Source organism: Pangasianodon hypophthalmus, chromosome 3, assembly GCF_027358585.1.
Source record: "Pangasianodon hypophthalmus isolate fPanHyp1 chromosome 3, fPanHyp1.pri, whole genome shotgun sequence".
Classification (NCBI taxonomy): domain Eukaryota; kingdom Metazoa; phylum Chordata; class Actinopteri; order Siluriformes; family Pangasiidae; genus Pangasianodon; species Pangasianodon hypophthalmus.
The window spans coordinates 4,011,294-4,025,000 of NC_069712.1; the positions used below are offsets into that span (position 1 = coordinate 4,011,294).

General features: G+C 39.7%; 1 protein-coding gene across 1 annotated transcript; it reads left to right on the plus strand.

Moving 5' to 3' along the window:
• The first annotated feature begins 336 nt into the window (after window positions 1-336).
• On the plus strand, window positions 337-12,830 carry fbxo8 (F-box protein 8). Its single transcript, XM_026944703.3, has 6 exons — window positions 337-730; window positions 3,615-3,963; window positions 5,749-5,875; window positions 6,167-6,285; window positions 7,003-7,199; window positions 10,024-12,830. Exons 2-6 carry the CDS (start codon window positions 3,632-3,634, stop codon window positions 10,209-10,211), a joined length of 963 nt encoding a protein of 320 aa, XP_026800504.2. The 5' UTR covers window positions 337-730; window positions 3,615-3,631; the 3' UTR covers window positions 10,212-12,830.
• Window positions 12,831-13,707: the final 877 nt, after the last annotated feature.

A 13,707-nucleotide genomic window follows, 5' to 3' on the forward strand; every position in this document is an offset into this window, starting at 1 on the left:
GTTTCAGAATAATAAAAGTCTCTGTTTCTCATGAACTCAGTCAGTAATCTGGATATAATTGCACTTCATTAACTTCTTTAAATGTAGTTTCTTGATTTGTAGCAGGTAATAAGGAGCTGGTTATATAGATATAAATGCAGGATTAAAAATAAGATTAAGATGGATTTTATTCTGTAATTAAAATGCTGTGCAATAATTTTTCCTTCATATTGGAAGACTACACTCGACCGAAAGTGCTTTTTTGATTCTTCAAACAAATTTGCTGGAGTGAATTACGTCACTTCCGTCCAAAACAACGAACGTCAAACCTGACAATGTGTGCCAAGTTGAGGTGGAGCTCTAAGCAATTTTTTTTTAATGCGAATTATAATTAATTAATAATTAATAAGTGTTGATTTTAAATGTTTAAAAGTCCTTAATTTAGAAAAGAGTGATCTTAGTTAAATTTTCGTTTTGTTACGCTTTATAATAAACGTTTTTAAAACAGAAAGTGGGCGTGGTTATGGGAGGAGGGGGCGTGGCAGAGCAGCTTAAAGCTGATGTGAGTGTCAGAGTGCAGAGTGTCTCAGAGTACAGTTGAGTTTGTGGAGCTTAAACACCGGCGGTTCTGCTGGAAATGCGCTCTTCATTTGACTACAGAGTGTGAAGGACATTTTCGCTCCATAACTGATCAGACCAGCGCTGTTGTTTCGTCGCGGCGGCGGTAGAAGTAATCCATAACAACACACAGGTGGGTGGTGCTGTCATGGGCTGAAAACAATACGAGCTTAAGTGGCAGTTGGAGCAGCCAATCACAATGCGAATTCGCGTGACGGATTCGCATTCCAACCAATCATTTCGTAGGAAGGCGGGGCTTGAGGGTGTACGTCAATCGAACTTAACACGGAATGTCGACTCTCTCATTGCTGTATAAGACCAAAATCAGAGCAAAACAGTAATATTAGTGTTTAGAATTCAACTCTGATTAATTAAGTTTCTTCTTCATCAGGACTTTTATTAATTTGATTATAAAGTGTGACTTTATAGTTGAGTTGTGTTTTGTTTGAGGCCAGCAGTCAAGACTCAATGCAAATGCAGACAAATGATCTGCAATAGCAGGTGTGTGTGTGTCTGTGTGTGTGTGTGTGCGTGTGTGTGCGTGTGTGCACTGCCTGAATTTACCTGAATGATTGTGTAGATACATGATGCTGAGTCAGTATTTACACTAAACACAACATGGTGTTTACTGAAAATACCAGAAATCTCAGAACAAGAGGACAGTCCTGTGTGTGTGTGTGTGTGTGTGTGTGTGTGTGTGTGTGTGTGTGTGTGTGTAAACCCTGAGAGAAGTTGCTGGGGTACAGAACATTCACCTCTCAGTGCTGGAGCTCTCACACTGAACCGTGCTTCACATATCAGCCAGAAGTTTCTCTGTTTTTCTGTTTAATGTTGTGTTCAATGTTTACTGCCCTGTGGTGTGTCTGAGGAGGTGGAATAGTGCTGTTTATCTATCTATCTATCTATCTATCTATCCATCCATCCATCCATCTATCCATCTGTTCATCTGTCTATCTACATACTTATTTTCTTATCTGTCTATCTGTCTATCTATCTATCTATCTATCTATCTATCTATCCATCTGTCTATCTACATACTTGTTTTCTTATTTATCTATCTGTCAGTCTACCTGTGTACTTATGTGTTTAATTTAGGTCATTGTTCTGATTTACTGTAATGAAAATAAAGATTGCAGCGTATTGTTTATTTCAGCTTTTGTGAACGTTCCTCAGTTATGGACTAATTATAGGAATGTTACTGAGCAGGTTCGATAGCTTTTCTCTGAGTCACGGCTAACTCTCTCTCTCTCTCTCTCACACACACACACACACACACACACACACACACACACAGAGTAAGGGAAACTGGGCATGTGCCTGTACTGACCTTTCACAGTTGCTTTAATATCACAACAATTGTCCACGATTTATTTTCCGTGTATATAAAAGCTACTACCTGTCCCTGTTCTCGTCAGCACAGTGCACATGTATGGACTCTGACCTTTACGACAACACACACACGCTGCACACACGATCTCTGGATTCTGATTGGTCAGAAGCTGTTGATGAGTTTCCTCCAGCAGCAGCTCTGACAGTAGTGCAGCTCCAAATCACAGGTTTATATGAATGAGCTCTTTTTAAATACGGTACCATTTCTATAGTAACGACTTTTTACTGTTGTTGACATGGTGAAGTTTTCAGTTAGGAGATGGAAGGAGTCTCCAGTGTCAGTCAGTCAGAGGGAAAGTTTTCAGGACAGAAGAGTTTACTCTGTGTGGTTTCTTGGTAACATGACATGAGTAATAACAGTGACTTTTTCCTACAAACTAGAAATGGATAAAAAATATCAGTCTTTGATGATATTCGTGGAGTAAGAGGAATAAAACACTTTGTGACGTACTGTGACTAATTATTTCCCTGTAACAGCACAACACAGTGTGTGTTTTATTCCTAGCTCTAAAAAATAGACCTTTAATAATTGAAACATTTAAATGATGGGATGACAGAGTGCTTGTTGTTAATTGTTAATCTACGAGCGATTACACAGAGCTTTGGAGAGACGAGTGACACAGTTCTGCGTTTCTATTTGTACAGCAGTAGCTGTGTATCTGTGTATAGTGCACTATATGCGGCTTGACCTGAATGGCTTTTGCATCCGTTATAGTGGACTGTAAATCAAATGGGGAGGATTTTCAGTCTGTGCGTAATAGCTCTGTGTGTGTGTGTGTGTGTGTGTGTGTGTGTGCGCTTCACTGGTTGCTAGGCAACAGATATGACAATGGGTTTTATACTAATTTAGGATTTCTTATCTCTCATGATCTCATGTTGTTGTTGTTATTATTATTATTATTATTCCTAGTTCCTTCTGGATCCTGGATTTGGGAAGAATCCTATCTCACATGTCGGTTGTTAAACTAGGGCTTAAGATGGGAATTTCCTGTCTGTCTGTAGCAGCCCATAAAAAGCCTCGGTGCACGTCAGTAAGAGACGACGAGTATCACTGTGGCTGAGAAGAATTCAAGGATTTCAGCTATGATTATAACTGAGCTGACGGATGATGAAAGGATTTTCTCTAGAATAAAAACGAGAGTAAGGGATTATATTGTGTGCTGAAGCAGTGTAGTAATCACTTCATGGTTTTTTTTTTTTTTTTTTTTTTTTTTTTTTTTTTTTTTTTTTTTTTTTTACACACAGTGTTTGGTTTTATAGAGCTGAATCAATCATGCCCTGATTGCAGGAAGTGAAGTCATGGATGAAAGGTTTTGACAGATGCGTTGTCCGTGCGCCTACATACACTCCTCTTTACAATTTGGTTTCCCCGTTTACGTTTAATTTCGTCTGGAGTGTTGATTTTTTTACTTTGATTCATGCTAGCGGAAGGTGAGAAAGTTCTGTAAAGTTGTGAACTAGGACATTTTCATGAGCTGTAGATCAAATGTCCCCGCAAGGATAGGAATATCTGACAGTTTTAACATTGTGGGGAAGTTTGGCTGGTCCTCATGAGGAAAATATTTGAAAGTGTGTGTGTGTGTGTGTGTGTGTGTGTGTGTGTGTGTGTGTGTGTGTGTGTGTGTCAGTTAGTGCAGGTCTGCAGATGGGTCAGGGCCTGTGGAGGGTGGCGAGGAACCAGCAGCTGCAGCAGGAGTACAGCGAGCAGTGTTTCCTCCAGCGCAGTGAGCGTCGGCGCAGGATGGCGCCGCTGCTGAGCGAGACGCCGTCGCAGTCGCGCCGCACGCCGCAGTGTCATGCCGACCTCGGGCACCTGCTGCGCGCACGCAAGGCCAAAGAGGAGCAGGGCTTCATCGACCTGGACATGCTGCCCCCAGAGCTCAGCATCACCATCCTCTCCTACCTGAACGCCACCGACCTGTGCCTGGCCTCCTGCGTGTGGCAGGACCTGGGCAACGACGAGTACCTGTGGCAGGGGTGAGGGGTCACGCAGTGTGTGTGTGTGTGTGTGTGTGTGTGTGTGTGTGTGTGTGTGGGGTTCTATGATGATAAGAAGACACACTAATGTAATACATCATATAACAATACACGGCTAGAAACAACAGTGCTATCCTTTCTTTTCTCATTTATATATCCACCCTTCATAATCTAGCCTCTTATTTCATCCATCCATCCCTCCGTCCATCTGTACAACCATCCTTCTGTCCACATACGCATTCTTCCTTCCATCCATCCCTCCGTCCATCTGTACAACCATCCTTCTGTCCACATACGCATTCTTCCTTCCATCCATCCCTCCGTCCATCTGTACAACCATCCTTCTGTCCACATACGCATTCTTCCATCCATCCATCCCTCCGTCCATCTGTACAACCATCCTTCTGTCCACATACGCATTCTTCCTTCCATCCATCCCTCCGTCCATCTGTACAACCATCCTTCTGTCCACATACGCATTCTTCCATCCATCCATCCCTCCATCTATCTGTATAACCATCCTTCTGTCCACATACGCATTCTTCCTTCCATCCATCCATCCATCCATCTGTACAACCATCCTTCTGTCCACATACGCATTCTTCCTTCCATCCATCCATCCCTCCCTCCATCCATCTGTACAACCATCCTTCTGTCCACATATGCATTCTTCCATCCATCCATCCCTCCATCCATCTGTACAACCATCCTTCAGTCCACATACGCATTCTTCCTTCCATCCATCCATCCGTCCATCCATCTGTATAGCCATCCTTCTGTCCACATACGCATTCTTCCTTCCATCCATCCATCCCTCCCTCCATCCATCTGTACAACCATCCTTCTGTCCACATACGCATCCTTCCATCCATCCATCCCTCCATCCATCTGTATAACCATCCTTCTGTCCACATACGCATTCTTCCTTCCATCCATCCATCCATCCATCCATCCATCTGTGCATCAATCCTTCTGTCCACATACGCATTCTTCCATCCATCCATCTGTGCATCAATCCTTCTGTCCACATACGCATTCTTCCATCCATCCATCCATCCCTCCATCCATCTGTATAACCATCCTTCTGTCCACATACGCATTCTTCCATCCATCCACCAATCCATCAATCTGCATGCCCACCCACCCATCCACCAGCCCAACAATACCTCCATCCATCCATCTGTCTACATTCCCAGCCACCCATCTTTTCTTCCATCCATCCATCCATCCATCCATCCACCTAACATAATCTAACCTCTTTTTTCCATCTACGCCACCATCTATGCATCCTTATCCACCCATCCATACTTTAGTCAGTCCGTCCTTCCACACATTCATCTATCCATCCACCCATCATAATCAGACCTCTTATTCCATCCATCCATCATAATCTAACATTTTATTTCATTCATCTATCCATTGTAATCTAATTTCTAATTCCACCTATCCTCCCATCCATCAAAACCTTGTAATCTAATCTCTTATTCCATCCATCCATCCATCTATCCATCTACCCAAGCAACCTATGTAGAACTGATTAATTCTCTCGGATGAGTGAAGAAACTTTCACCTTCATATACCTAATTTTTTTTTTTTCAGTTTATGTGAATAGTTTAAATAGAAAAGGCTTACAATTTACGCTTGTAATGAGCTTTGAGTTTTATTTTATTAGCATAAGAACTCGCATTATTGTGTGAAATCTTGCGCTCAGGTTTTTTTTGTGTGTGTTTCTCAGGTGCTCCTGTTCATTTCTCATCTCTCTGTGCTCTGTGTTTGCTCTTCCAGCTTGTGTAAGTCCACTTGGGGTCACTGTTCCATCTACAACAGGCTCCTCCCCCCCGGCTTCTCCTACAGAAAACTCTACATGCAGCTCGATGAAGGAAGTTTGACGTTCAACGCTAACCCTCAGGAGGTGAGCAGAACTGGCACGCCACGTTCTCACGCTAGCACGCCTGCTTCTCTTCACCGCTAGGATCAGAGGCTGATGTTTAGGTGCTCCGGTGTTCTGGTTAATGATCAGAGAGCGGTAGAAGCCGTTCGTGTTTTATAGCTTCATGTATGTCATTAGCTAAATTCACACAGCTTTAGGGTTCTACTTAAAGCTCACGTGATCTGCACGATCTGGCTCTGAGTCTCTCTCTGTGTGTGTGTGTGTGTGTGTGTGTGTGTGTGTGTGTGTGTGTGTGTGTGTGTGTGCGTGCAGGGCATCACTTACCTCATGTCCAAAAGCATTCTCCTGGACCATCCGAAGGAAATCGCCAAGTTCATATTCTACACCAGAATGCTGAATTGGAAGATGCTGCGTATTTATCTCGATGAACGGTTTGTCACTCGCTGTTTTTAAAGAAACTATCAGGAAGAGAGAAAGCTAAAGCAGAGAAATATACATTAATACGTTAGACAGTGTGTCCACTATATCACTCATACTTCCCAAAAGTAATAGCCCCCTCCCTCCCAAGAAGTATATTAATTGAACATTTTTGTTTTCTGTAGTAAGCATCTGAATTTTCTTATAATTTATACATTTTTTTTTCTCAACCACCAGCATATGTTTACAAATGATGGTATACTTTTTTTTTTTTTAGTGACGTCATGCGCTTTTTTTTTTTTTTTTTTTTTTTCAACCTCCTGACCAATCAGGTTGCAAGCTGGAAACAAGCAAGGAAAACAAACATGGATGACAGAGTGCTGTTGCTTTGTTAGTGAGCGAATATGAGGAGATTTATGACATGTAGAATGGAAAATGTTTCATTATAACAGCGTGTGTATTTTTTTTCGTAAACGATGTGACGTCTCGCTTTAACTGTAACTGCATGCAGTCGAGTCGCAAGTTGATTTTCTGCCTCTAAAGCTCCAGCAAAGACAAACAGCCTCCTCATCACCTCCTCAGAGTTGCACCATCTTTATTTCATCTGCTTTACTGATGATAATAAATCAAATCGAGAGCTAGATAGTTATTTAGACATTTTCCGTACTTGGAGTGAAAGCAGTGTTATTGAGATTTGTAGGGTTTGTTTTTTTTCTGATTTAACCCCGTAGCCGCGACGTGCTGGACGAGCTGGTCACACTACACAACTTCAGTAACCAGTTCCTTCCCAACGCGCTGAGGGATTTCTTCAGACACATTCACGCGCCCGAGGAGCGCGGCGAGTACCTGGAGACGCTCATCACCAAGTTCTCACACCGTTTCTGTGCCTGTAACCCCACGCTGGTGAGGGACGTCGGCCTCACGCCTGGTGAGTGCACATCACCTACACTTTACTTAGCAGCGTGAAGCTGAGCGATATGACAAATATCATACACGCAAAGGCATTTTATCATCTGTATCACAGTAACAAATCAGTAGTGTTGCATTTAAAAAAAAAAAAAAAAAATTATGAAAATTTCTACAAAAATAAGTTACTTTAAATTAAAACGGGAATTTTACATAAAAACATTAAATCAGCTGCTTCCAGAGTTTTCCAAAGGAAAAAAATAAGATAGAAAAAATACTACAGTGTCTACAAGATCTCAGAAAAGTGTATTGTGACAGAATTTATCACGATATTGATATTATATCGTCATCTTTCCCAGCCATACTGCACTGTAAAGCTGCTCATTTTTTGTACAGTCTGTACAGTTCTTCAAGAATATTTCTCTTTTTTTATTTTATACTAGTATGTCTCTATGTCTCACACACACACACACACACACACACACACACACACACACACACACACACACACACACCCATAATTTATTCATTGTCTTCATAATCTTCACTTTTTTTATTGTCTTGAGCAACTGGCACAAGAATTTCCTTTAGGTTCAATAAATCTCATCTCATCTCATCTTATCTCATCTTATCTCATCTCATCTCATGTTATCTCTTCACAGTGCAGGGTGAATGAAATATCAAATCACTATTGCATTAATATTCCATACTGTGTGTTAGAGCTGATTGACGTAATATCAGTGATAAATTGTCACAGTACACTTCTCTGATCTTTTCCGGGTGATCTACAGCCACTATTTTATATATTTATTTATTTTTAGTAACAATTAAAAATAATCTGATTTAAATTTTCTCTGATTGGAAGGAGCCATTTGAACTGATGCTAAAGTTTTGTATCTTGAAAATTATAAGATGTTCATTTGTATTCGTTTTTTTTATGTAAAAATATAACTGCATGTTTTTTTTTTTTTTTTTAATGCAACACTTCCATTTTTCTGGCAGTTGGTTTGTAAATCTATATATCGTGATGCGTGTCTTGTATCATAGAAACAATCTTAAAATGCTGAAACACTATTGACGAAGTTTTTATGTTAACGGTAAATTATTAATTGCGTTCTTAATAATGGTTTGAGGACTCGTTTACTGAAAAACATCAATAGCATTAAATATTTATGATGAAAGAAACTTGATAGGGAAATATATTGATTATATATTTGATTTATCAAATATATAATTTTGATTATTTTCCTGTAACAGCACGTCCTGGAGTATTTCATTTTTTACACATAACATTTTTAATTATTATTTTGGAGTTTTATTTCTAGAACCTTATTTCTAAAATTTCTATAACATTGATATTTTCTAATATGCTGCTTTTTAGACACTGTTAATTTAATCCATCATGTTATGTGTAAAAAGGGAAATACTCCAGGACGCGCTGTTACAGGAAAGTAATCAACTCCAGTCTTATACTACAGCAACTTACCAATTATTAATTTTTTTTTTTTTAATTAAAGAATGGCGTCATATTTTTGGCCATTTATAGTTACGTTTAACGTTGTGGAAGGTCTGTGAAACAAGTTCCTCTTCTCACTTACGTTATAGCGGCTATAAACAGTCGCTCCCTCACCAGCCTCTCTCTCTTTTTTTTTTCTTTTTTGTACGTTAATTAAACAAACTGCAGTTTGTCATGTTCCTGAAAAACAACAAAGACTAAACTCGTGTGTCCTGAAGATATCGGAAAACTTAGTTGCAAAGCACTGACACTGGAGACTCCTTCCATTAAAAAGCTTCGTGATAGCAACGATTATACACGCTTTATTTGGAGCGTCCACTATACACGTCCCTGTGAATGAGCTGTTACTATAGAAACGATAACCTGTTAGAGCGAGCACATTAATATATACCTAGGATTTACAGCTTGCACTACTGTCAGAGCTGCTGTTATAGAAAATTAATCAACACCTTCTGACCAATCAGAATCCAGAATTAAAGGCAGGAGCCTGATTTAGTTTTCTGTCCTCACTGGCCACTAAAGCTTGGCTTAGACTCTGCAGACAAATGGCGGATTTGCAGCCACATTTGTAGAGGTAGTTAGTGGAGTGTGTGTGTGTGTGTGTGTGTGTGTGTGTGAGCCAGGGTGGTACAAAAATCTCCCACTCTCCAAAGCCATGGTTAAGCCTGCAGGCTTAAAGTGTTAGCAGAGCAGGGCAGCGCTCCAAGCCAGGCAGCAGTGTGTGTTGTTCCTCCAAAGAACACACACTGGACTGACGACTGAGGAGAACGATGTGCTTCATTCATTCACACAATGGCTTCATCTCTTAACAGATGCCTCAGTACACAAAGGATATAATCAGGACTCGTTTTTTCAGCACTAAATTACATGTTTCCCGTCCAATGATGCTGTAGCGTGTTTGGATTCTGTTAGCGTAACAACTTATTTACTCTACGTGAGAAGTGGTAAACAAAGGTCATGGTAAAAGTGGCTAAATCGGACAGACAGCTTTTTAACCTTTAAAGCGTACGGATGTGAGAGGGCGTCTGGCTTATAAAGGCGTTTGATTTCGCTTCTTCAGATTTGTTCAGACTTGGGGGCGGGGCTTATTTCTCAGCTGGAAGAAAGCGAACTGAAATCTGATCTGAATAAACAAGTGCGATCTGTTGCGTTGCAACACTGATTAACAGATTTATAAGATCTCTGATATAATGATATAATATTTAGAAGTATTGAAACACTTCACAATCGCACACTGCACCTTTAATTTCTTGCTTTCTTTTAATATTTTGGATCACGGCTTGTCAGTGACTCGTGCGATCCATTTAAAAGTGTGAACCGTGTGTTGCAGACGCCGTGTACGTGCTGTGCTACTCGCTCATCCTGCTCTCCATCGACCTGAGCAGCCCACACGTGAAGAACAAGATGTCCAAGCGCGAGTTCATCCGCAACACGCGCCGCGCCGCACAGAACATCAGCGAGGACTTTGTGGGTCACCTGTATGACAACATCTATCTGATCGGCCATGTGGCTGCCTAGCAGATTATATGCGTACATACACACACACACACACACACATGGGCACTGGCCAATAAAACACTCAGCTATGGCACTGATGCGCTTTCTGCTAATCCGAAGGGGTCTTAGGATGGAGAGAATAACACACTGATCCTAACCCTGAGGTATAGAGATGTTCATTAGGATAGTGTAGGGTATGCTAGACAGCAGCCCACACACACACACACACACACACACACACAAAACGTGGGTTGCCTTAAGCAGCCCGAGGCAGAAAAGGGTAGCGACACACTCACAGCTTAAAACTGCAGAGCCATGTAGCCACACGAAGCTAAATGCAGCCGTGTCATTATAAGTCGATGAACGTCCATTTTAATCTCCGAACTTTAAATCTGGCCCGAGTCTGCTCGCTCACGATTATTACATTTTGACTGTTTATGAAGCCACCGTCTGCGAGCGAGATTATTTTTCCACTTGATGACTGTCTGCTCTCTGCATCTATTTCCTCTTTTCTTTATAGCCGTCGATTCCAAAGCAGCCACAAAAAAAATATGGTTTGATCCAGATGAAACCGAAGGGCCTTCGATCTCTTTTTTTCGATGATGATGATGATGAAGATACACCAACAATAATCATTGTGTATTTTTTTTTTTTTTAATTAAACAGCTTGATGTTGTTGCACTTAATCCACTGACAAACTCTCTCAGCTTGAATAACCGCAGCGTGAAGTGATTATTACGGAGATGTTTCGAGATTCCGAATGTAAAGCGGACATGGATATGAAGATTCATGATCACTTAAACCGTGACATGGTGCTGTTAGAGGGTAACGTTGCTGCCTCACGGCTCAAGCGTCCCCAGGTTCGATCCTGAGCTCGGGTCTGTGTTACTCCTCCAGATTCTCTGGTTTCCTCCCAACTTCCGAAACAGTGTACTGGCTATGTTAAACTGTGCCTAGGTTGTGAATGTGTGTGTGCTGGCGTCTCATCCAGGCTCACACCCAGCATTCCCGGGATAGACTCCCAGGATCCACCGCGACCCTGCCCAGGATGAAGCACTTACTGAAGATCCCTTTATCCTAAATATAGTTGGAAGTCTGACTCTTTTTGTCTGATGTGCACTTCCGTTCATTTTTAAGCTCATATCTCATATAAATCTGATGGACTGAGTTCCAGTTCCTGTAATTGCTCAGTCGGTTTTAGCTGTCTAACACCAGCGTGTGTATGCGTAGCTTCCTAATGAGGTGTGGATGCGACGGGAACGCCTCGCCCCCGCTGCCTGTGTAATCTCTCGCTGCTTCCGCTGTGTAACACGAGCGAATCTCTTACACTGCTACTGTTAGGTTGATCAAGAGCACTTTAACCCAAGGAGATATTTTTATTTGTAGTAATGTTATTCTATAATATTATATCCCTCCTTTTTTTTTTTTTTTTTTTTTTTTCTTTTCTAATTTGGGTTGTATGCACATCTGAAGGAGCTCCACAGTAGTGCCAATAGCAATGCTGAAGTGTGTACACTGACGTAACATCATTCGCATTATATAGTATAAACAGATGAATAATACGACTTGTTTTATTTGCACATCATGTACATATTTAAGTATAGAGGTTTATATAGAAATATAATTTTATTTTTAAATATTTTAGCTAATTTTTCTGATGGTTTTTCTTTCCCTTATTTGATAGGGCGACTTCTCTTTTTGCACTTAAGAAATTTTTGCCACGTCTTTCTCTCTCTCTCACTCTCACACACACACACACACACACACACAAACCACTCGCATCATTGATGTCGTCCATCATGCAAATGAATACTAATGATGCAAACAAAAGTCCGGTATATCTGTTTTATTGTGACTTTTTTTTCCATTTACTTCCCTGCAATCATTCCACTGTTGTTCTGAGAAAATCTCTGACTATTCAGGAAACAATTCTTCAACATTATCTAATGATTTGGCCTAATTATTATTATTATTATTATTATTATTATTATTATGTGTTTAGTAGGCATGTGCCTGTAATCACCTACACTATATTTTTAGAATATTTTAGAACCTGGATGATCTTGGTATCATGGAAATGAGTGCTTTGAATTGTCGTTTGAAATGATCATCACTACTGCTGCGTTTGATTTCTCCAAGCTGAACGTACTGGAGTCCTGAGAGTAAATAACTGTCACATGCACTAGACGTGAAGATGTAATGGCCTTAGTAAGGTCCCAGAGTTCAGTCACACTTTTTTTTTTTTTCCTTCAAATATCATGATAATGTAATATAATAAAATTAAAGGTAAGCTTATGTTCATGATCATTTGTTTTTGTTTTTGTTTTTTTTTTCTTTTTAAATGTAATACTGGCACATGCCTATTATTTCTAAAAAAATATATATATATTAGCTTTCCAAGAGGCCTTACAGGACAGAATAATAAAAGAATGTGATAAATAAAGTTGAATTTTCTCCTGACAGCAGAGCTATATTGCAGAATTAAATCCATAACAATGAAACTCTCTTATGTTTGATCAGATTTATTTAATATTAAGAAATTAGCAGATAATTGTTTTGAGAAAGGTTTCTGAATGACAACACTGGACTAAAATACTTCTAGATTGTATAAAAAAAATAAAATGTTGAGAAGCATTAAAACTGTCCTGTGTGTTTGTGTGTGACTAAACCTTTAAAATCTCTACCTATCTATCTATCTATCTATCTATGCTGGTGTTATAGACTTTAAAGCCTGATGTTTGTTTTCCGGTCTAATTACATTTTTTAAAATTTATTCCTAATTATATTTTAATCCTTTAGTATTAAAGTATTAATTCTAGGTTTTGTTTTATTTTTAAGAATGATTTGTTTAATGTACATAAGCATTACTAGTCACATGATGCATTTTCCTAAAAGGACTAAACTTCAGCTCATCAGTGTAAAAGTTGTAAAATATATTTTTTCATATCAAAATTCATTAAACCAAACCTGAACACAATTTTGCACTTTTTTCAGTGGATTTGAGATCGAGCCGGAATTCGGACTGAACTTAAATGTAAATATGAAAGCGACTGGAGTAAAACAAAAGGCGAAATTTCATCATATTACTCTTATCAGATAAGCTACAGCAATTGACTGATGTATGTCAGGAACTGTTTCAGGTATAGGACTGTATGTTTTATAATAATTACAGAATAGATATGATGAATAAAGATAGCTATAAATATATACCTTCAAGTACAAAATATATATCATTATACATGTACATTTCACCATGATGTCCGTCGCTTACATACTAAATGCTTACATAGATGAAGAGTTCAGAATATAAGAGTTTATCTTTACAGATCAAGGCTGAGATTCAAAGTAAAGATCACTTTATCTGAGAGAGAGAGAGAGAGAGAGAGAGAGAGAGAGTTCAATGTGATGCTCACTCTACCATTCGACAGTGATCTTTGTGCTGTGATGTTGTTGAGAAACTCGACCCAGAATGCATTATGAAATTAAATATTAAATGCCCACGACATGAACAGCAAAG

Excerpts from the sequence above, each read along its gene's own strand:
- fbxo8 (XM_026944703.3), top strand. The coding sequence starts at position 3,632 with ATGGGTCAGGGCCTGTGGAGGGTGGCGAGGAACCAGCAGCTGCAGCAG. Across the intron at positions 3,964-5,748 it reads GACGAGTACCTGTGGCAGGG|CTTGTGTAAGTCCACTTGGG; the intron begins GTGAGGGGTCAC and ends TTGCTCTTCCAG. Across the intron at positions 5,876-6,166 it reads TCAACGCTAACCCTCAGGAG|GGCATCACTTACCTCATGTC; the intron begins GTGAGCAGAACT and ends GTGTGCGTGCAG.